At 46.1% G+C, this 24,683-nt stretch overlaps 2 protein-coding genes across 3 annotated transcripts in view; one reads left to right on the top strand and one right to left on the bottom strand.

Moving 5' to 3' along the window:
* The window catches only part of P4HTM (prolyl 4-hydroxylase, transmembrane), an 82,649-nt gene that overhangs the window by 6,168 nt on the left and 51,798 nt on the right, over positions 1-24,683 (top strand). For both annotated transcript variants that reach the window (XM_063941135.1, XM_063941134.1), the window contains exons 2-4: positions 961-1,042; positions 16,654-16,844; positions 17,952-18,048. In XM_063941135.1, coding sequence (XP_063797205.1) covers positions 961-1,042; positions 16,654-16,844; positions 17,952-18,048 — 370 coding nt within the window. The remainder of the gene's footprint in view (positions 1-960; positions 1,043-16,653; positions 16,845-17,951; positions 18,049-24,683) is intronic.
* Positions 5,672-14,919, bottom strand: LOC134957216 (secreted frizzled-related protein 5-like). The gene is made up of 4 exons (XM_063938919.1): positions 14,651-14,919; positions 13,448-13,617; positions 12,600-12,686; positions 5,672-5,988 (listed from the first exon to the last, which is right to left on the bottom strand). Exons 1-4 carry the CDS (start codon positions 14,881-14,883, stop codon positions 5,672-5,674), a joined length of 807 nt encoding a protein of 268 aa, XP_063794989.1. The 5' UTR covers positions 14,884-14,919.

Raw genomic sequence — 24,683 nt, 5'->3', positions numbered from 1 at the left:
TCTATTTTATGTATTTTATATATTTTATAACCTTTTTTGTTTGTTTTGCTTATGGACAGGATTATTTACATTATTTCCCTATGTTTTTTCCTGTACGTCACAATCTGTGTGTTTGGATCTGTTGTGCACCTTTTTACCCTGCAACTAATTATGTATGAACGGTTTCCGTGGTGCATTCTCTCATTAGTGGTTTGTCATACCGTGATGCACCAGGTTCCAGCATAGTCTGAGTAATATACCCGAGTTATGGGCTCATTCTCCAGTGATCACAGCAGCCTGCATAGTGTGCCATGGCCCCACTTTTTAAATTAATAATTAAAGTTCATGTTTTCTTTTTACCTTTTTTAGTCGTTCTGAACAAGTGGTAAAAATGTGACTTTCCTGCAGCCTGACAGATCCGTGTGTTCTGAGCTGAAACTCTCCTCGTTAAGTCATCACATGCTGAATTGTTAAGTGTGTTAGTCTGACTTGCACACAATTTACACCCTTACTCTGATCTTGCCTTAATCTCCGGTTTCTGCACGGAGGCGGAATGTGGCTTAACCTTCTATGACTCCACAGTACAATCTGTCACAGTGCCCTTAGGACCACATTGGTTCATTTTACCATACGACAAAACTGGAGCGCTACAGCTAGTTCTTATTTTTAGATATATTTTTGTCATACTTATAACAGCATCAGTCTGTATATCCCACCAAAGTTGCTTTATTACAAGGGTGGCACAGAGCTGAACGGACCATTTCAGAAATAAACAGTAGGCGTGAAAAGGAGTGCGATAAGAGCCTGCCATATCCAAAGATTGTTTCTGAATCCGCATGTCAGTCCGTAATACAACTGTGCACTTAAATGCTGGTATGTGTTCTGTATGCGGTCAATATACCGCCTGCCGGGATCCCGGCGTTCACACTGTATACAATGTACCACACCCATGTACTGTATACTCCTATTTCCTTCTTTCAGGTCGGGCACAGACAGAAGGTAGAGCTGGTTCACAATAAAATGCACGATATGAAGACTCTCAGCCTAAAGCCTCTTCTGTTTGGTAAGAGATTTGCTCGCCGTACCAGCGGCTTTTCATTTTTAGAATGCCTGCGTTAGGGAAGTTAATCGTCTTAATGCCTCAGTCAGCCTCTGCACTTTTATTAAAGTGGGACGTCGCAAGGGTGGACTGATATAATTGGGCAGAAAACCAGACGCTGTATAATCACATTTAGAAACCAGATCAGCCTTAATCTTGTGCTTTCCAGAACAGCCCTTTACAGAGGGAAAAAGGTGCAGGTGCACTGTCTCAAACTAGCTCAACCTGTAATAACCAGAGGCATTTGGCATAATCCTGGCCAGGGCTATGAGCTAACCCACCGCGCCCAGGTAGCCTCTCCTTGGGTAAGTCCCGAACACTAACTGCAGGGGTTCAGGTCCAGGGGGCAGGACACCCCAAAGCCACCCAGCCAGACAACCCCAGGGCACTGCAAGAGTGATACAGCCCTTTACTAAAGTCACTCTGCCTCCATATGTGGTCATTGCACCATTGCAGATCCTATTCATGTCCTTACAGTCACTGTGCAAGAAGGAACACTGCAGCTGTAGTAGTTAAATATTTATTTGGATATTAAGAAAAATTGGTTTCCCAGAATACAGCTTCCATGGCAAGCGTGTGATTTAGGGCAAGATGTATCAAAGCTCGGAGAGAGACAAAGTACCAACCAATCCGCTCCTAACTGTCATTTTTTAAACACTGCCTGTAGCAGTGGCGCATGTGGGGGGGGATGGGGAGTACCCCGAAACACAACCCCCCCCCCCCCCCCCCCCTCCCGACTGACACCAGAATGAGCTTAACATTTTTTAAACCCCACCCGTCGTGGCAAAACGGCGCGGGTTGATGGGAAGGGGGCAGAGCCAATGTTATGCAATTCCTTTAGAATTGTCAATGGGGCACCGCTAGGGGGAGGGGCCTATTGACCGGGTGCCCTGTCCTACATACATCTATGACCCAGGCTGCAGCTGCTGCAAAGTAAGTGTGTGTATGTGTTTAGTGCGTGACATATACGTGTGTGTATGTATGCATGCGTATGTGTGTGTGTGTGTGTGTGTGTGTGTGTATATATATATATATATATATATATATATATATATATATATATATAATGGTTTTTGGTGCCCGGCACTCCTGGTCCTTGGCGGCAATTGCCTGGGTGCCCTCCGCTCCAAATCAGGTAACACTAAGACAAATAGCAGCGTCACTCCAGGACTTTGAAAAAACATTTTTTTTGTGTATTTAATGAATCACTATTCCAACGTTTCGGGGTCCGTAACCCCTTTGTCAAGGTGTGAATGAGTGCAAGTGACAAACCTCTTACCTTTAAAGCTGTGCTCCACCACGTGTCAGGCAGATTCCTCCCCGCGCTGCTCATCCGCTCCGGGACCTGAGGGTTTCCGGCGCTGGGCTGGTGACGCCACGTCCGCGCCGTCTCACCGCTTCCGGTCTCCCGTTGCTATGGCATTGCGTCTGGCTCCTGGCTCGGTTACCTAGGCGACCCTGCCGTTTACCATTGCGCTACTGCGCCGGGGCCTACAAGGTGCAAAATAGTGACAATAGTGACTGTTACTTAGTTACATGCCTACATGGTACTGGCAATAGGAATGACCCTCAAGGAAATAAAACATTCGTCATAGTATACCTTTACATCTAAGCTATGTCATGATGGGCTGTGGGATTAACTGTGTCGACTATATCCACCACCTCTAGTACGAATGTTATTATGGAATTAAATTAATTATACTGAATCATGGGAGGTTGTTAGTTGCCCTGTCACCCTTTACTCCTAATCACCCGTGAATCTATACAATGTAGTTGAGTCAAATAACGAGACGGAGATTGTCCATGACTTCTCTTGGTTCCTCATTTCCCCAGCGTGTTCCAGAGGATTTGATCATTGAGGCCCTTCGGTCTGATTGTCTCTAGTTTAAAGATCCATCTTGCCTCCAGCTTCAGCAACTTGCCATGTCTATCTCCCCCTCTTATACTACTGGGCACGTGATCGATCACCATCTGTTTTAATGAGCTGAGAGGGTGTTGTTTATCTACAAAGTGCTGAGCGACAGGTTGCTCCGATTTCCCACTCTTAATTGCCGCTGTAATGGCAGAGCGATGTAGTGCCATTCGTATGGCCCATAGTGGCAAGTGACGATAAACTTAGTTGCTTCAAATCTAAAAGGCCCATGTGTTGCTTCACTAAGGGAAAAAGCATCAAAGATAACGTGGTGCATGCTGACATCACTGGCTTCGGTACTGAAGCACCAAGGAATTTCCTGAGTAAAGCACCGGGATGTTACAAATGCTTGGGATGTACCACATGCAAGTACATGATGGTAGGAAACACGTTCAAACACCCTAGCAAAAATCGGGACTTTAAAATCAGCCAGGTGGTGACCTGTACTACCACACACATCATATATCTTATCATGTGCCCATGTGGACTAGGCTACGTGGGCAAAACCATCAGAGATCTACGCCAACGAATGGCACTACATCGCTCTGCCATTACAGCGGCAATTAAGAGTGGGAAATCGGAGCAACCTGGCGCTCAGCACTTTGTAGATAAACAACACCCTCTCAGCTCATTAAAACAGATGGTGATCGATCACGTGCCCAGTAGTATAAGAGGGGGAGATAGACATGGCAAGTTGCTGAAGCTGGAGGCAAGATGGATCTTTAAACTAGAGACAATCAGACCGAAGGGCCTCAATGATCAAATCCTCTGGAACACGCTGGGGAAATGAGGAACCAAGAGAAGTCATGGACAATCTCCGTCTCGTTATTTGACTCAACTACATTGTATAGATTCACGGGTGATTAGGAGTAAAGGGTGACAGGGCAACTAACAACCTCCCATGATTCAGTATAATTAATTTAATTCCATAATAACATTCGTACTAGAGGTGGTGGATATAGTCGACACAGTTAATCCCACAGCCCATCATGACATAGCTTAGATGTAAAGGTATACTATGACGAATGTTTTATTTCCTTGAGGGTCATTCCTATTGCCAGTACCATGTAGGCATGTAACTAAGTAACAGTCACTATTGTCACTATTTTGCACCTTGTAGGCCCCGGCGCAGTAGCGCAATGGTAAACGGCAGGGTCGCCTAGGTAACCGAGCCAGGAGCCAGACGCAATGCCATAGCAACGGGAGACCGGAAGCGGTGAGACGGCGCGGACGTGGCGTCACCAGCCCAGCGCCGGAAACCCTCAGGTCCCGGAGCGGATGAGCAGCGCGGGGAGGAATCTGCCTGACACGTGGTGGAGCACAGCTTTAAAGGTAAGAGGTTTGTCACTTGCACTCATTCACACCTTGACAAAGGGGTTACGGACCCCGAAACGTTGGAATAGTGATTCATTTAATACACAAAAAAAATTTTTTCAAAGTCCCGGAGTGACGCTGCTATTTGTCTTAGTATATATATATATATATATATATATATATATATATATATATATATATATATATATATATATAATACTATAATGTGTGTATGTTTGCATGTATGTGTGACATGTACTGTATGTGTGCATCTGTGTATACAGATGTATTCACGTTCATTGTTGCAGCGATGCATAGCGACAAGCTGCATTATACACCAGGTTGCGGCTAGTCGCTGCACGCCATCCGACCGTCCGCGGGCACACTAGTCGCGCCCTCATGCTGTGACGCGTACACATCACAGGATGGATGAGCCTGTCTACATCTGTATATGTATCAATGTGTGTGTGTATAATATACGTACGAGCACACATGGGAACCCCCTCCTCCCCTCCCATAAAAATCCTGCGTTTACCACTGTGTAACATGACTTCTAGGAGCTGATTGGTCGGTTCTTTATACGTCTCCGAGCATAGTATTTTGCGCACCTTGGCTTTTCCTGTCAATGTAGGTCGTTATTGTATAAGACACTAATTAGCAAAAAGTAAATAAGTGGAGACGATGCAAAATAAAATATTAAAATAATGCATTTTTTAGTTTTTTTTTTGTAACGTGCCTTAAATATAATTCTTTGGTACAATATAGTTTGGCAAGCAATAGGTTTGATAATAGATTTGTTTTAACCACAGAAAGCCGAATATTAGCGCAGGTTAGCACAACGGCGCATGTAGAGGCGGCCACACCCACCTCGCCTCTCAGATCTAGTAACCGTTGTATGCATGAAGCGATCATTCATAAGTTGGGTGTGTGCGTAGTGTAATTGCAAATGTATCCAGTGTTGTAAAACTGAAAATACGTTGTGTGACCGGACAATGACATTTCCAATGTGGCACGCATTTTACTAGCCAATTAGGTGGTTTTAAGACTACTTTGCCGCAAATTGCAACATGTCAATAATATATCCGGCTGATATTCTGTTCCTGGGCTGTTGGTAAATCTAACTGGATAATGATGGCATCGGATCCTACAGTACATGTGGTCACTGTCCGGCTGTGCTAACTGCGCCCTCTATAGGCCAACCTGAGTAGTGGACAGTTCTCAAGATTTTCTAACAGTCATATATGGCTTGCTATCCTATTACAGTAAGTCATCCCCCATATATACAGTACTATATACAGTCTTCCTAGAGGCCCTAATGCAGGCTTAGATGGTTCTTTCTGTTCCATAGACCGGAGATCTGGGGGAATCTATGATCTGCATCTGTAATGCTTCCATTTCTTCACAGCAAAGTGCAGGTTCTTGTTCCTTTTCTGCCAGGCATAGGCATTATTCACCACCATCTTGTCTTCTCGCACGTCTCCGCTAATGACGTAAGTGCCAGTGCGGGTGCCACGCATGATGTTCTGCACACACGTGGCGTCCAAGTCCAGCCACTGCTGAAGCCGGGGGAAGATGTCCAGCTTGGGCAGCGGGCCGTGTTTTAAGACATCCACCTTGGAATCCATGTCAAAGTCCGAAACGGAAGATGACGTCGTGTTTTTCTTTGTGATCCGAACCTTGGCAACTACAGAAATAAAATAAAAGCACAGTTACTACTGTATTCCTTGTACTGCCTTTATGTACAGTCCTAAGGCCAGCCAGCACTAACCCATTATATGGTCAGTACGGTATCCACTCGTGCAACTGGCGTGTCCTGTAGGCTTCCATGGCTGTCATTCAGGATTAGGTGATCCGTGGCTCTACAAGGACCATGCTAGCTAGCAGTGGGCATGCTTGCACTTGTAGTTCTACAGAATCTGGAGAATTACAGATTGGAAAAGCCTGACCTAGATAAACAGCCTGTTCCAGACTTCTCTGTTTATATGCTAAACTTGTTTCTGTGGCTTGTAACTTTCTTGTAGAACAGAATGTGGGGGGGAATTCAGTTTAATGTGGTAAAGTCTCCTGCGAAATAAACTGGACTTCACCACAATTTATTGGCCAATGGTGGAATCTCGCAATTCAATTGCGGCCCATTTTTTTTTTTTTATGCGAGTTCCCCAATCCATGTATTTTTATGAAAACTGGTTAGTTATTGGTTTTTTTTTCCTCCAGGCGAGAATAAATACATATATAATAAATATATATATATATATATATATATATATATATATATATATATATATATATATACATACATATACACACACGTGGCCAATATGGTGGACACTTTTTGAAATTTTTATGTTTTTCAACTTCGAATGCTTATAAAAACTGTTACACTTCATGCAGTGCATTGATTCATATATCAAATGTAAGGAAATTTAATGCTGAATTCAACACGATTAACAGAGGTAAAATATTTGCATTACAAGGGAAGTTACGCTACTTTCAGTCAGACAAAGAAGGCAATTACGGTTGGTTGGTTGGTTGGATGTTTGTGTGTATTGTTTAGTGCTATTGACAGTGTAAAAAATAAATACTACAATGTCGTCCAGGCAAAGTGGTGACTGGTCACCCAGGAAGAAATCCAGGATTGTGGTCTTACGTATGCAGCAATTGCAAGAGAAGTTGGTGGGAATGTGACAACATCAGGAGTACGGAAGTTTTGTTTACGCTATCAGGAAACACAATCTATATATGTGTGTTGAATTCTGCATTAAATTTCCTTTCATTTGAAATATGAATCATTGCACTGCGTGAAGTGAAACAGTTTTTTTAAGCATCCAAAGTTGAAAAACATGCAAATTTCAAAAAGTGTCTGCAGTTTTGTCCACCACTGTGTGTGTGTACATATGTATGGACGTATGTGTGTGTATATATAATTGAACCAAGCCGGTCCCGTATAAAGCACTATCAGTCTACCTTGTATCAGAAGATAAAAGTAATTTTAATATACATAAATAAAAATAAACATAAAAAAGGCTTAGCTTAATGATACAGGTAGTAGGTATGTAGACAGGTAGGTAGGTCAGGCAGTCAGTCTCAATGCATTTCGCTCTTCAGGCTTCCTCAGGAGGAAGCCTGAAGGGTGAAACGCGTTGAGACCGACTGACTGCTTTATACGGGACCGGCTTGGTTCAATTGGATAGAGGCTTATCCGATACGTATGGTTAAAGCTTTTTTGTGGTACGCATGATTTATAGGGGAGGGATCCCCAGTGGATGTACTAAGATACTACACTATACGGCGATGATCTATGTCTCCTGATATATAGGTGGAGAGCATCTATTGGACAAGAAATTGATAGGCCCTGACACAAGCTTATATCCGGTACGGAATTTTCCATTTTTCGTGTCTGCAATACATTATTGACTAAATTACTGCACCATAAGGCGCTTGTTCTTCTCCCCTACTCTCGTAGAAATTCCATGACTGAATATACCCAACGTCATTTTCTGAAGAACTGAGCTGCCGCCAGGAATTTTGGAGTGTGCCCATTAGACCTAGTAGGGTCTTGATGAGTCCACTGAGGACTGTGACGTTCTAAGACATTCTTGTAAGACTGTTATTTACTGACCCTTAGAGGGGAATTCCGAATGGTGAATAAGCGCACTGATCTATAAAAACATTTTATATATATATATATATATATATATATATATATATATATATATATATATATATATATATATATATATGTATGTAATCTGTGTGTGTGATATGTGTATCGGTTCACGTGAAGCAAACATTACTCCAGGATCTGATTCTGAACATCAAAAGTGCTCATATAGGCAAACAGAATATATAATGCAGTAACGTTTCGGGCAGCTATATGCCCTTTGTCAAGCTACTTGAAACGTCTATCTATTATATGATAAATATTTCTCCTAGCTATTTTCATGCTTTTGCTTCTCGCGTCTGTCCCACGCAAGTGAATCCCCAGCTCGCCATACCTTTTATGGAGCTAATTTAAGCAAACACTTTTAAAAAAAAGTTCATTTTAAACATCTCCGAAATGTTTTGAGATCAGTTCACCTGCTCTTCAGATTGTAGATGCGTCAAGTAATGTGAAAGAAACCAGAATGGCTAAGTGCCTGTTAACGAAGGATCTAAACATGTCAGAGACCAGGGTAGTGCAATTGTTTTATCAAAAACAATTTCCAAGGGAGCTACGTTTAATCCACAGGCTCTTACATACTTACTTAGTTTTTGTTATGCTTGGTACAACGTAAGTTATGATCTTACAATGTTGATTATTGGTATGTTTAATAGTGTGAGCGAGATGTAACATAAGATCACCCACTTATAATAAAATCACCTGTATTCTGTGATAAAACGGTGCCACCCACTGCGCAATTCATGATGAAAAATGTGCTGTAACTTGTGACCAAAAGCGTCTCTCAAACATGATAGCATCAAAATGTTAAGTACAGGTTTGTTTTTTAAAGTATTTTGCGTCAAAATATGGCTATTGAAAGTTTGTGAACAATCCCTCCTCCATTAAATAAATTGACATTAGGGGTCATTCCAAGTTGATTGCTCGCTGCCGCTTTTCGCAGCGCAGCGTCCAGGTAACTACTGCGCATGCGTATGAACCGCAATGCACAGGCACGTCGTACTTCTACAAAGCGGATCGCTGCTGAGCGATGGATTTAACGAAGAATCCATTCGCACAGCCGATCGCAAGGAGATTCACAACAGGAAGAGGGCGTTTGTGGGTGGCAACTGATCGTTTTCAGGGAGTGTTTGGAAAAACGCAGGCGTGTCCAAGCGTTTGCAGGGCGGGTGTCTGACGTCTGTTCCGGGACCAAAAAGACTGAAGTGATCGCAAGGGCTGAGCAAGTCCAGAGATACTCAGAAACTGCAAAAAACTTTTTCATCCCGCTCGGCTGCACACGCATCCGCACACTTGCAATGTGGAAATACACTCCCCCGTGGGCGGCGGCTATGTGTTTGCACGGCTGCTAAAAGTAGCTAGCGAGCGATCAACTCTGAATGAGGGCCATTACCCCCCCCCCCCGGAAAAGCAAGATGCAACAAATTCAGTCCTTGCATACATATAATCATTTTGAGTGTTTAATGAGTTCTTAAAGATTTTTAAATGCTGTTTGATGCTTGTATTAAAAAAAATCCTAAAAATAATAATTAGTCGGGTATCATGGTTTGCAGGAGTGTGCCGTTCCCCTTGTCGCACCAAAGTGGTTCTGCTGTCAGCTTGCCACACTCAGATGTGACGAGAAACAGCCTTACCCGGAGTGTTTCATTATTTAGAATGCTGGGGGGTACTTGGTGTTTTAAAAAAAAAAGAGCATCGGACACTCATTGTGTTGTGTGTCTTTATTTGCTTTCAATCATTACTGGGACATGCCAGGCAAATACTCAGAGCTAATCTAAAAGAAAGTGACCCAGATATCCTGGTCTTTGGTGATTATTTATAGAATGACGGATGACCCCTGGTTTGTTATTGAAGTAGAACAGGCCTTTAACAACTTATCATAGCCCAGGCTTAGAGAAACAAGCTAAAAGCCAGAAGCTGATGACATCTATAAAAATGGCTCCTAAAAGATAGGTTCCAGCTGTGGCCTATTTAGGCACATTGACTGCCTGGCTCCACAGGATGCCTCAGCCTCATTTTATGTGTTACTGAGATGTGTATATAACTGTGTATACCTTATATGTGTTAATACTGACCTCTCTCACAGTCAGCAGTACTGTACTGTGTATACTAACAGTAGCGGAATGTAAATGCTATCCTTTGCTCCTTTCTGTTTAAGGTAAAAGCTTAATAAGGAAACGTGAAGAACCCTAGAGTCGCGCTAATAACGAAGGGTTTTTGTAGGTGCAGAATTTTAAGCGGAGTCGTCCCTAGGCATAGGCCATATAGGCAAATGCTTAGGGCGCCATAGCTCCAGGTCAGCGCCAAGCTCAATGGCAGACCTGATCTCTCAGCATTTTCGCTGCAGTTACAATGCCAAAAAAAGCACCGATAGTCTTGCCACTGCTGGGAGAGGTCACGTTTGCTGGCGGTGCCTTTGCGTGTGCCTCCACTACAATGTGCCAGTAATGAGAAGGATGTAGGAGCTGCCAGCAGACCACGGGGCCTCTCCCTGCATCATGACCACGTCGGTACAGCCACCAGTGAGGATATGGGGGCTTAAATTTGGGGCATATTCATGTGAACTTGGGGCACCAGCTAAAATCTTGCCTAGGGCACCATATTGGTCAGGGACGGTTCTGATTTTAAGAATTTGTTGATGTTAGAGATGGCCAGCAAAGGGGGTCCCCATTGGTCCATTGCAGGACTGAATAGGGCTTAGCGGGCCAAATATAGAAGGGGGTTGGTCTGAGCGGCACCAGTAGCACAGCTAAACTCCACTCCCCGGTCCCTTCAAGAAGAAGAAAATTGCCACCTTCTCTACCATCGATAGTGGAGAGCCATCTCCATCGATGGCTATTAACCATTGATGGCCATCCCTATTTAGGTGGCAATTCAGTTATTTTCTTTCACCCACTCTTGCACCCGATCTCTCATCACTTTAGACGGGGCGTTATTCAATTGTTACAGTAGTTCTTTATGTGTATGTCATGTCCAAATTCTCGTCTAAAGTGCTGGGCACACTACGTTTGTGGATTTCTGCTCGCCACCTCAGAAGGGTGAGAGCAGAAATCACTGGCACTCGCACCCGATTTGGCAGAACAATTGAATTCCTCTGTCAGGCACCCAAAAAAAACTATTGAAATCCCGCCTCAGTGTCCCTTTTCCCTAATGCTAGTCTCTATAAATGTCCTACATTGCACCTGAGACTGGATGAGAAAATGACTAATTACCGGCAGTGCTGTTACGGGAACTGTCCACCTATTTTAAATAATGAATTACACAGGCCCTTCCCCAACTAGCTAGGTCTGACATCCGAGATACATACCTGGTACCTCTGTAACTGATCAATCTGCCATGTTGGGAGGAAACACCCTCTGCGACCTGCAGCGTGACCTGTTACAGAGGAGGTAGTGGAGCTGGCATCTCAGGGAACACACGGACACTCTGCTAGCTGGTAGGGGGAGGTTTGCTGCTGCATTCTAAGGGTGTGCATATCATTTAAAAATACATTAAGAACGTGCTTTTCATGGCTAAGGGCAGGGCTACAAAAAGATTGCACCCTGCAAGCTGGTCTCATGCCCCATGGGCCCGACTACATTGTGTTCCTGATAGATTCTCTAATGGAGAGCAATGGAACCTTCTAAAGCAGGGGTGGGGAACCTCCGGCCCGCGGGCCGTATAAGATCCGCAAAGCCGTTTGTTTTTTCCGGCCCACCCGCTTGGGTCAGTGAGACACGCCGCCGCTCAGTCCGGCGGCGTGTCTCCGCTGTCAGGGCATGGAGAAGAGCGCAGCTACTATGTCCGGCGGCAGGTAAGATCTCAAACCAACCGCCAGTTCGTGAGCCAATCAGGAGCCGCCGCTGCCGGTCCGTGAGCTCTGATTGGCTCACGAACCTGTGGCTGGTTTGAGGTCTTACACGCCACCGCCGCCCGACATAGCCACGCTGTCCTAACACCCGGGACACGCCGCCGGATGGAGCAGCGGTGAGCAGCACAGTGTGTGTGGGGGGGGGGGGGGGGTACTGTGGAGGCATTTGTGGATCTGGCACTGTGGGGGCTTTTGTATACCTGGCACTGTGGGGGCATTTGTGGATCTGGCACTGTGGGGGCATTTGTGGATCTGGCACTGTGGGGGCAATTGTGGAGCATATATGGATCACGTCCCATTTTTTTTGTGCGCGCACACAGTACCTCTAAGGGGCAGACCTACTGGGGGGCAGGGTAATGTTTTAAGTTGAGAATTTTTGTATGGCCCCCGAAGGATTTTATAAATATTCAAATGGCCCTTGGTAGAAAAAAGGTTCCCCACCCCTGTTCTAAAGAGTGGACAAGAAGTTGCCCCTAGCAACCAATCAGCTACTTCCTATCATTTTATCGAGTGTACTTGCTAAATGCTAGCTAGATTGGTCACAATGTGCAACTTCTCCATACATTGTAAGGCTTGATACATCTCCCCCCTCTGACAATCACCACCAAAATGTCCAAATGTTCTAAATATCTATATTGCTTTCAGATGATTCCGTCTTTAGTTACACAATTCTGTATTTACTCCCCAATAAGCCGCCCTTCCCCTTTAACGTTACATAAGCCCGATAAGTGGTAATTCTTCCCGTAGACAGCTGTGAGTGGCGAGGTGTGCCAGGCCGAGTACTTACTGAAATCATTAGCGCAGAAAGTATCCAGGATCTCCTTGGCAGAGCTGGCCTCGTCCAGTTCACAGTCCCTGCAGCTGGCTCGGGGCACTGCTGTAACAAAGGACAGGAGCTGTAGTATTCTGGCTATATATATATATATATATATATATATATATATATATATATATATATATATATATATATATATATATATATATTCTCTCTCTCTCTCTCTCTCTCTCTCTCTCTCTCTCTCTCTCTCTCTCTCTCTCTCTCTCTCTCCAAAACAGGTGCTTGGTTCAAAAGGGATCCGGTCTCTAGGTCGACCACTATTGGTCGACAGTAAGTAGGTCGATATGACAAAAGGTTGACATGAGGTTTTCACTTTTTTTTTCCCCCCCATTTTTTTAAACTTTTTCATACTTTACGATCCACGTGGACTACAATTGGGAACAGTAACCTGTGCTGAGCACAGCGCTAGCTGAGCGAGGTTCCTTGCCTGAAGCATGGCGAGCAAAGCGAGCCATGCGAGGGGACACGGTGCACTAATTGGGGTTCCCGGTCACTCTACGAAGTAAACGATGCCCCCACCTCAAAAAACAAACAAACCATGTTGTCCTTTTTTCATGTCGACCTAGTACATGTCAACCTAGAAACCATGGCGACCTACTTACTGTCGACCAATAGTGGTCGACCTAAGTCTTGTCTATCGAACATACCACACCTGGTTCAAAATAGTAGCACAGATGACACATGCATACATACATCCATACATACATACATACATACATACATCCATCCATCCATACATCCATCCATACATACATACATACATCCATCTCTATATGTCGGGTAACTCAGTTACTTACTTCTGCGATTGGCGCTTGTGCCGTTAGTAATCCGTGAGATGCACATCCCGTGATCCATAGGGAAGTGGTCACATTTCAGTATCTCCGGCCACGGGTAACCGTAGCACGCCATGATAGGGGCGCAGCTGTTCCTCACCGCCTCACACAGGCTGCGACACGGCTTTATGATCCTGTCACTAAAGAAATGAGCATTTATTTACTATGAAAATCTCCTTGTCAGTCCTAACTAACCACCTGAGCGTGACCCTCCATTATAATCCACAAAGTACCCCGTCTTCTTCCCCTAAGGTCCGGTCACGGTGGTATAACGCTGTAGTGAGCCAGCTGAAATAAAACATGCTGGGATATTAAAATGGATTTAAATAAATTGTTCTGGTAGTGGATTCCGGGAAGAAATAAAGGATTTAAATCCTTGTCATGTCCTACCATAGCAGCATTTTCTCCCTACTGAAGGTGTACTGTTCTTTTCCTCTAAGAGACTTGTTACCAGTCTGCTTACAACTGTGTACATTATTTTCTGCTAAGCAGTTTAAAGACACGTGTGTGTGTGTGTGTGTGTGTGTGTGTGTGTGTGTGTGTGTCCGTGTCCGTCCGTCTGTGTCCAGGCGTGTCTGCAGGTACTGGCTGTAATAATCTGTAACCAGCTACTGCTGGGATGTGACGGTGAGTAGGTAGGTTGCCCTAATTCTGTTGTCAACTTCTATATTTCAATAAAACAAAGGACAGGAGACTACGTGCTGACCAAAGACACCGAGTGACGCACGTGACGGTCAGCCATGTGTAATTCAAAGAGACATCCGTACAATAAACCCACTAATGGGAAAACATGGCTGGTAATTGCTGTGGAAATGACGCACGTAAGGGTGATATTTCCTTGTACTATATATAATGATGTCTCCCCTGAGGTTACAGTTCGGTATTAATGACCAATTTATCCAGTTCCAGCTTTAGAAGCAGTAGCCAATAGCTTTCAGGCAACAGAAAACAAAAAGACTTTCAAGGGAAGATTTAGCAAAACTTGGAGAGAGAGAGAGAAAACGGAGAGAGATAAGGTACCAACCAATCAGCTCCCAGCTGTCCATTTTCAAACAGCCTGTAATATGGCAGTTAGGAGTTGATTGGTTGTTACTTTATCTCTCTCTCCAAGCTTTGATAAGTCTCCCCCATATGTGTTAGCAGGGGAATATGTTTAGGGTAGCTTACCCTTCCAAGCAAATCGGTGCGAACAACGAGCACAGGAATATCCTGGCATCCGGGTGGCACTCTCGCGCAAGCAGAGGCAGCCAACTGGAGGACTGCTGGATCACCTCTGCCATCGTCTCATGCCCCAGCAAGTTGGGGATTCTCATCTCAGAATATCCAATGCCATGGCAGAGAGGCATATGCCTTGGAATGGCCATGCATCTAGAGGAACTGCTCACAAAGTCCACGTACATTGCTCGAGAACCACAAGTCAAGAAAGACACCAAGAAGAGTAGCAGCCACACAGATCTCCGGGGTCCCAGGCGTTGGGGTTGCTGGGCACTCATTGTCTCTTCCTCCTAAGCACAACTGAGATTCTCTTAGGTTTGGCTAATGGGTTTTTTATAGTGCTAGAGCCACTTTCCTGCTAATCCTTTCTCATTAAGGTCCAGCACCACTGGACAAGACAATACCTCAGTTGGTGTTTGCCAATAGGCCTGATTGTTTAGTCTTGCAGGGGGCCTGCTTAAACCAGCAGGTGTTGTAATGAGGGCAGGCGAGGAGGTTGTACATAGTATTATCTTGGCCCATTATCGTACTTATGATTGGATCTCCGCTGGAAGCCATTTGTCAACCCAGCCCCTCCCCCTTTCTCCGACTTGTGGTCATTAACTATGACGTCAGATTCTACGTATGACTTTTTTTTTAGTGAGGCTGAAGTAATCATTTACTGACGGGGGATAAGTAAGCCCTGTTTATCTGGCCTCTGGAATTCTCAAGCAAATCAATGACTTGACACTGTTTTCCTTAAATGTTTTCCTTTTAAAACAATGTGTCCTGCTTAACATCCATTTACAGTTCGACGTATTTACCTGGGGATTAATCTGAACGGCCTTGGTGTAGCAGCTCGTTTTAGGGAAAAGAAAACAAAAAGCTCCGTCTGCACATTTAAAAAAGTTTGAAACTTTGACAAAAGTCACAAAAACTGTGTTATGGAAGTAATAGTACTTACCAAATCGGCACATTTTTATTTTTAGATATCTTAGATGCAAATTTAGTGGTTACTTTAGCTCTCGTACTTTTATAGGTTGTTGTCGTTTTTACTGTAACTTTAGACATTTGTGAAGATAATGTTTCCATTAAAAGGTAACGCTCTGTGGTGGTCATTCCGAGTTGATCGCTAGCTGAAATTGTTCGCTGCGCAGCAATGATTCCAAAAAACAGCACTTATGCGTATGCGGCGCAATGCGCACGCGCGACGTACTTTCACAACGGCCAATGTATTTTTAAACAAGGTCTAGCGAGGCTTTTCAGTCGCAATGGCCGCCGCAAAGTAATTGACATGAAGTGGGTGTTTCTGGGTGTCAACTAAACGTTTTCAGGGAGTGTTCGAAAAAACGCAGGCGTGCCAGGAAAAATGCAGGCGTGGCTGGGAGAACACAGGGCGTGTTTGTGACGTCAAATCCGGAACTAAACACTCTGAAGTGATCGCAAGCACTGAGTAGATCTGGAGCTACTCTAAAACGACACAATTTTGTTTTTGTAGCCGCTCTGCGATCCTTTCGTTCGCACTTCTGCTAAGATACACTCCCAGTGGGAGGCGGCTTAGCGTTTGCACGGCTGCTAAAAACAGCTAGCGAGCGATCAACTCGGAATGACCTCCTGTGTGCCTTGTCTTTTTATCTGCGTACTGTTACCTCTAGCAACAATAAACATTTGCATACTGTTCTATGTGCTGGAATTACTAGTGTTGTTCATGGAGAAGTTTAAAAAGTTTTTTTCAAGAACTAGTGATATTGCCTATAGCAACAACTCAGATTATAATATCTTCTAGAAGCAGCTAGATAAATGTTAAGTAGAATCTGGTTGCTATGAGCAACATCAGTTCTAAAAAAAACTGCCACCTTAGTAAATGTACCCCTATATCTTTAGTTACATGGGTTAAGAAAGATTTGTCCATCTCATTTCAGTTTATTATTAACATCTGCTGGTTGACTGTCACCTTCTCGGGTCTTTCCCTCTAGAGATTCCTAACTTTCTGACAGGAGAAGAGTGCAAGCTCCTCATCCACTTGGCCCAGCTAAAAGGACTACAGGCCAGTCAGATTTTGCCCATCGACGGCTACAAGGAAGCCATGGAGAACCTAGAGATCAGTAAGGCTGACATCTTTAACCTGCTGGACCACAATCAAGACGGACAACTGCAGGTAAAAGAGGTGAGTAGAGGTGGGTAGAACACAAGACGCAAAAAAACTGCCCGCTACACAGTCTGTGGCCGTAATATCTATTGTTGTATCACGGATCGCCGTTTATCAAAGCCACTTATGAAAATATATATTGGTCTCGGGCTAATTCAGAGCTGATCGCTGCTGTGCTTTGTCGCACAGCGGGCATTCAGGTCTGAACTGCGCATGCACAGGTACCGCAGTGCGCCAACGCGTGCCAGAGATGCGATCGGCATCTCGGCCCAGCGATCGCCTCTTCCTGATTGACAGGCAGAGGCGTCCGCGGGGCTGGCTGGCGGCGTTGGGCCGCTGTTTTGGGGGCGCGGTCCGGGCAACGCAGGCGTGCCCGGACCGTGTGCTGGGGTGGGCCGCAGCGGCTGCGTGACGTTACACACAGCCGATGTGACCCGCAGAACGACGGGTAGCTCCCTGCCAGCGCGCAGGAGCTGCGCTTGGAGAGAGCTAATCTTCAGGTACAAAAGCATCGCCACCGTGCAATGTTTTTGTACCTGTGCGGCAGGGCAGCGCCAGACATGCTGGCGGACTTGCTGTGCTGGACGTCCCCCCCGCATGTCTGGGAAAGTGATCGTAGCTAAATTGATCAGGTCTGAATCACCCCGTTAGAGCAGTAATGATTAGCCTGCAACTTTGCAACGCCAGTCTTTGTAGAATGCATTGTTTGAAGCATAAATCTGCATTTTCACCCAGATATTCAGAACAAAAGGCCTAATTCAGGGTTGATCGCAACAGCAAAACTTTTTGTAATGGGCAGAACCATACTGCACTGCAGGTGTGGCAGATGTAACATGTGCAGAGAGAGTTAGATTTGGGTGGGGTGTGTTAGCACTGAAATCTAAATTGCAGTGTAAAAATAAAGCAGCCAGTATTTACCCTGCACAGAAACAATATAACCCAGCCAAATCTAACTCTCTCTGCACGTTACATCTGCCCCACCTGCAGTGCACATGGTTTTGCCCATTAGAGAAAGACTTTGCTTTTGCGATGAACCCTGAATTAGGCCCATAGGGTGAAGGGCAACCTCCTTTCTCATTTTTTATTTTTATATCATTTTATTTTACATTATTTGCTCATTTACAGGTGTTAACCCATTCCCGGCTTGGGAACGGCAGGTGGATGACACCGGAGAATATTCGGGAGATGTACACTGCTGTAAAAGCTGACCCGGATGGAAATGGTGAGGGTGACAGCAATAGATGTGTGGGGAAGTAGACTGTATGGTAAAGAGCTCTGAATTATTATCACTATACAGGCACATATTATTATCAGCATGTTGTGTGGTTCCACGCTTTCTGTATGGTATGCGGTGAAAATACTGCCTGTTGGGATCCCGGCTGTCTCAATATCGACACCGGGATCCCGACGGGTAATATACCGCCGCCAGCGAAGTAGGTGATTCCCCCTCTGTGGGTGTCCACAACACCCATAGATGGAGAATAGAACCTATAGCAAGTGAAGCTCACCACCGAGCCCGCAAGGGGCTTCGTTGCGCTCTCCCCCCTGCCGGCATTCTGGCGTACAGGATGCCGATGTCGGTATACTGACAGCATCCCATACCGATCCCTTCTGTATATGAAGCCTTACATTTATACTCTAGCAGAAACCCTGATTTTACTTGGTAGATTTATGTACAGGATATATCGGATACATTTATCTTCATGCAATACTGTTTCTCTAACGTCCTAAGTGGATGCTGGGGACTCCGTAAGGACCATGGGGAATAGCGGCTCCGCAGGAGACTGGGCACAAAAGTAAAGCTTTAGAACCACCTGGTGTGCACTGGCTCCTCCCCCTATGACCCTCCTCCAAGCCTCAGTTAAGATTTTGTGCCCAAACGAGAAGGGTTCTAGAAGGTGGTTCTAGAAGGGTGCACACTCAGGGGTGCACGCTCTCCTGAGCTGCTTAGTGAAAAGTTTAGTTTTAGGTTTTTTATTTTCAGTGAGACCTGCTGGCAACAGGCTCACTGCATCGAGGGACTAAGGGAAGAAGCGAACTCACCTGCGTGCAGAGTGGATTGGGCTTCTTAGGCTACTGGACATTAGCTCCAGAGGGACGATCACAGGCCCAGCCTGGATGGGTCCCAGAGCCGCGCCGCCGGCCCCCTTACAGAGCCAGAAGGCAGAAGAGGTCCGGAAAATCGGCGGCAGCAGACGTCCTGTCTTCAACAAGGTAGCGCACAGCACTGCAGCTGTGCGCCATTGCTCTCAGCACACTTCACACTCCGGTCACTGAGGGTGCAGGGCGCTGGGGGGGGGGGGCGCCCTGAGACGCAATAAAAAACACCTTGGATGGCAAAAAATGCGTCACATATAGCTCCTGGGCTATATGGATGCATTTAACCCCTGCCAGAATACATAGAAAAACGGGAGATAAGGCCGCCGATAAGGGGGCGGAGCCTATCTCCTCAGCACACTGGCGCCATTTTCCCTCACAGCTCCGTTGGAGGGAAGCTCCCTGTCTCTCCCCTGCAGTCACTACACTACAGAAAGGGTTAAAAAAGAGAGGGGGGGCACTAATTACGCGCAGTATTAAAGATACAGCAGCTATAGGGGGAAAAACACTTATATAAGGTTATCCCTGTATATATATATATATATATAGCGCTCTGGTGTGTGCTGGCAAACTCTCCCTCTGTCTCCCCAAAGGGCTAGTGGGGTCCTGTCCTCTATCAGAGCATTCCCTGTGTGTGTGCTGTATGTCGGTACGTTTGTGTCGACATGTATGAGGAGAAATGTGGAGACGGAGCAGATTGCCTGTAATAGTGATGTCACCCCCTAGGGGGTCGACACCTGAGTGGATGAACTGTTGGAAGGAATTACGTGACAGTGTCAGCTCTGTATAAAAGACAGTGGTTGACATGAGACAGCCGGCTACTCAGCTTTGGCCTGTCCAGACGTCTCATAGGCCGTCAGGGGCTCTAAAGCGCCCGTTACCTCAGATGGCAGATATAGACGCCGACACGGATACTGACTCCAGTGTCGACGGTGAAGAGACAAATGTGACTTCCAGTAGGGCCACACGTTACATGATTGAGGCAATGAAAAATGTTTTACACATTTCTGATAATACGAGTACCACCAAAAAGGGGTATTATGTTCGGTGAGGAAAAACTACCTGTAGTTTTCCTGAATCTGAGAAATTAAATGAGGTGTGTGATGATGCGTGGTTTTCCCCTGATAACAACTGATAATTTCTAAAATGTTATTGGCATTATATCCTTTCCCGCCAGAGGTTAGGGTGCGTTGGGAAACACCCCCTAGGGTGGATAAAGCGCTCACACGCTTGTAAGGGCTCTACCCTCTCCTGAGATGGCCGCCCTTAAGGATCCTGCTGATAGAAAGCAGGAGGGTATCCTAAAATGTATTTACACACATACTGGTGTTATACTGCGACCAGCAATCGCCTCAGCCTGGATGGGCAGTGCTGGGTTGGCGTGGTCGGATTCCCTGACTAAAAATATTGATACCCTAGATAGGGACAGTATATTTTTGCCTATAGAGCATTTAAAAGATGCATTTCTATATATGCGTGATGCACAGCGGAATATTTGCCGACTGGCATCAAGTCTAAGTGCGTTGTCCATTTCTACCAGTAGAAGGTTATGGACACGTCAGTGGTCAGGTGATGCGTATTCCAAACGGCATTTGGAAGTATTGCCTTATTAAAGGGAGGAGTTATTTGGGGTCGGTCTTTCAGACCTGGTGGCCACGGCAACAGCTGGGAAATCCACGTTTGTACCCCAGGTCGCCTCTCAACATGAGAAGACGCCGTATTATCAGGCGCAGTCTTTTCGTGGACAAGCGGGCAAAAGGTTCCTTATTTCTGCCCCGTGACAGAGGGAGAGGAAAAAGGCTGCAGAAACCAGCCAGTTCCCAGGAACAGAAACCCTCTCCCGCCTCTGCCAAGCCCTCAGTATGACGCTGGGGCTTTACAAGCAGAATCAGGCACGGTGGGGGGCCCGTCTCAATGAATTTCAGCGCGCAGTGGGCTCACTCGCAAGTAGACCCCTGGATCCTTCAGGTGATATCTCAGGGGTACAAATTGGAATTCGAGACGTCTCCCCCTCGCCGTTTCCTAAAGTCGGCTTTACCGATGTCTCCTTCTGACAGGGAGACAGTTTTGGAAGCCATTCACAAGCTGTATTCCCAGCAGGTGATAATCAAGGTACCCCTCCTGCAACAGGGAACGGGGTATTATTCCACACTGTTGTGGTACCGAAGCCGGACGGCTCGGTGAGACCGATTCTAAATCTAAAATCTTTGAACACTTACATACAGAGGTTCAAATTCAAGATTGAGTCACTCAGAGCAGTGATTGCGAACCTGGAAGAAGGGGACTACATGATGTCTCGGGACATCGAGGATGCTTACCTTCATGTCCAAATTTACCCTTCTCACCAAGGGTACCTCAGGTTTATGGTACAGAACTGTCACTATCAGTTCAGACGCTGCCGTATGGATGGTCCACGGCACCCCGGGTCTTTACCAAGGTAATGGCCGAAATGATGATATTCCTTCGAAGGAAGGGAATTTTAGTTATCCCTTACTTGGACGATTCCCTGATAAGGGTAAGATCCAGGGAACAGTTGGAGGTCGGTGTAGCACTATCTCAGGTAAGTGTTGCAGCAGCACGATTGGATTCTCAATATTCCAAAATCGCAGCTGGTTCCGACGACTCGTCTTCTGTTCCTAGGGATGATCCTGGACACAGTCCAGAAAAAGGTGTTTCTCCCGGAGAAGAAAGCCAGGGAGTTATCCGAGCTAGTCAGGAACCTCCTAAAACCGAGCCAAGTCTCAGTGCATCAATGCACAAGGGTTCTGGGTAAAATGGTGGCTTCCTACGAAGCAATCCCATTCGGCAGATTCCACGCAAGAACTTTCCAGTGGGACCTGCTGGACAAATGGTCCGGGTCGCATCTTCAGATGAATCAGCGGATAACCCTGTCACCAAGAACAAGGGTGTCCCTCCTGTGTTGGTTGCAGAGTGCTCATCTTCTAGAGGGCCGCAGATTCGGCATTCAGGACTGGGTCCTGGTGACCACTGATGCCAGCCTGCGAGGCTGGGGAGCAGTCACACAGGGAAGGAATTTCCAGGGCTTATGGTCAAGCCTGGAGACATCACTTCACATAAATATCCTGAAGCTAAGGGCCATTTACAATGCTCTAAGCTTAGCAAGACCTCTGCTTCAAGGTCAGCCGGTGTTGATCCAGTCGGACAACATCACGGAAGTCACCCACGTAAACAGACAGGGTGGCACAAGAAGCAGGAGGGCAATGGCAGAAGCTGCAAGGATTCTTCGCTGGGCGGAAAATCATGTGATAGCACTGTCAGCAATTCCGGGAGTGGACAACGACCTCCACCCGGGAGAGTGGGGACTTCACCCAGAAGTCTTCCACATGATTATAAACCGTTGGGAAAAACTCGACAGGTATTGCGCCAGGTCAAGGAACCCTCAGGCAATAGCTGTAGACGCTCTGGTAACACCGTGGGTGTACCAGTCCAGTGTATGTGTTCCCTCATCTGCCTCTCATACCCAAGGTACTGAGATTGATAAGATGGAGAGGAGTAAGCACTATATTCGTGGCTCCGGATTGGCCAAGAAGGACTTGGTAACCGGAACTTCAAGAGATGCTCACGGAGGATCCGTGGCCTCTACCTCTAAGAAGGGACCTGCTCCAGCAAGGACCCTGTCTGTTCCAAGACTTACCGCGGCTGCGTTTGACGGCAGGGCGGTTGAACGCCGGATCCTGAAGGAAAAAAGGCATTCCGGATGAAGTCATCCCTATCCTGATCAAAGCCAGGAAGGATGTAACCCCAAAACATTATCACCGCATTTGGCGAAAATATGTTGCGTGGTGCGAGGCCAGTAAGGCCCGACGGAGGAAATTCAACTGGGTCGATTCCTACATTTCCTGCAAACAGGAGTGTCTATGGGCCTGAAATTGGGGTCCATTAAGGTTCAAATTTCGGCCCTGTCAATTTTCTTCCAAAAAAGATCTAGCTTCAGTCCCTGAAGTTCAGACGTTGTAAAAGGGGTACTGCATATACAGCCTCCTTTTGTGCCTCCAGTGGCACCTTGAGATCTCAATGTAGTTTTTGGGTTCCAAAAGTCACATTTGGTTTGAACCACTTAAATCTGTGGAGTTAAAATATCTCACATGGAAAGTGGTCATGCTGTTGGCCCTGGCCTGGGCCAGGCGCGTGTCAGAATTGGCGGCTTTATCCTGTAAAAGCCCTTATCTGATTTTCCATTCGGACAGGGCGGAATTGAGGACTTGTCCTCAGTTTCTCCCTAAGGTGGTTTCAGCGTTTCACCTGAACCAACCTATTGTGGTGCCTGCGGCTACTAGGGACTTTAGAGAAAATAAGAATTTACTTACCGATAATTCTATTTCTCGTAGTCCGTAGTGGATGCTGGGCGCCCATCCCAAGTGCGGATTGTCTGAAATACTGGTACATAGTTATTGTTACCAAAAAAAAAAATCGGGTTATTGCTGTAGTGAGCCATCTTTTCTAGAGGCTCCTCTGTTATCATGCTGTTAACTGGGTTTAGATCATAAGTTGTACGGTGTGATTGGTGTGGCTGGTATGAGTCTTACCCGGGATTCAAAATCCTTCCTTATTGTGTACGCTCGTCCGGGCACAGTATCCTAACTGAGGCTTGGAGGAGGGTCATAGGGGGAGGAGCCAGTGCACACCAGGTGGTTCTAAAGCTTTACTTTTGTGCCCAGTCTCCTGCGGAGCCGCTATTCCCCATGGTCCTTACGGAGTCCCCAGCATCCACTACGGACTACGAGAAATAGAATTATCGGTAAGTAAATTCTTATTATTTCTATATTGGAATCTCAGACAAAAGGGTAATCTTGTCTGTTATCAGAATGATTTTCTCATCAAAGTCATAAAATCCACAAGTGGGAAGTCTGTACATAATTTCATAATGAGGTATTTTTGTCACTGCTGTATCCAACCTCACATGCAGCCCTGACGTCACTAACACATCATTCAACTCCTGATACACTCTGTGCTGCTGGGAGACCCTGCTCCTCTTACTATGTACTGTAACTCTTAGTCTGTGGCTTCCTGCTGCCTCCATTCCCCTCCTCACATCATGTCACTGCCCCTGTCACATGCAACCCTGTCATCACTAACACATCACTCATCTCCTGATATACTCTGTGCTGCTGAGAGACCCTGATCCTTCCACTATATAACTCTCAGTCTGTGGCTTCCTGCTGCCTCCATTCCCCCCCTCATATCATGTCACTGCCCCTGTCACATGCAACCCTGTCCTCACTGACACATCACTCATCTCCTGATATACTCTGTGCTGCTGGGGACCCTGCTCCTTCACTATATTTCTCTGACGTCCTAGTGGATGCTGGGACTCCGTAAGGACCATGGGGAATAGCGGCTCCGCAGGAGACAGGGCACAAGAATAAAAGCTTTAGGATCAGGTGGTGTGCACTGGCTCCTCCCCCTATGACCCTCCTCCAAGCCTCAGTTAGATTTTTGTGCCCGAACGAGAAGGGTGCAGGCTAGGTGGCTCTCCTGAGCTGCTTAGAATAAAAGTATATTTTAGGTTTTTTTATTTTCAGTGAGTCCTGCTGGCAACAGGCTCACTGCATCGTGGGACTAAGGGGAGAAGAAACGGACTCACCTGCGTGCAGAGTGGATCGGGTTTCTTAGGCTACTGGACATTAGCTCCAGAGGGACGATCACAGGTTCAGCCTGGATGGGTCCCGGAGCCGCGCCGCCGGCCCCCTTACAGAGCCAGAAGAGCGAAGAGGTCCGGTGAAATCGGCGGCAGAAGAC

Source organism: Pseudophryne corroboree, chromosome 9 (assembly GCF_028390025.1).
Source record: "Pseudophryne corroboree isolate aPseCor3 chromosome 9, aPseCor3.hap2, whole genome shotgun sequence".
NCBI classification, from domain to species: Eukaryota; Metazoa; Chordata; class Amphibia; order Anura; family Myobatrachidae; genus Pseudophryne; species Pseudophryne corroboree.
Note: the sequence above shows the minus strand (reverse complement) of the source record. Positions and strands in the feature narration are given on the sequence as shown.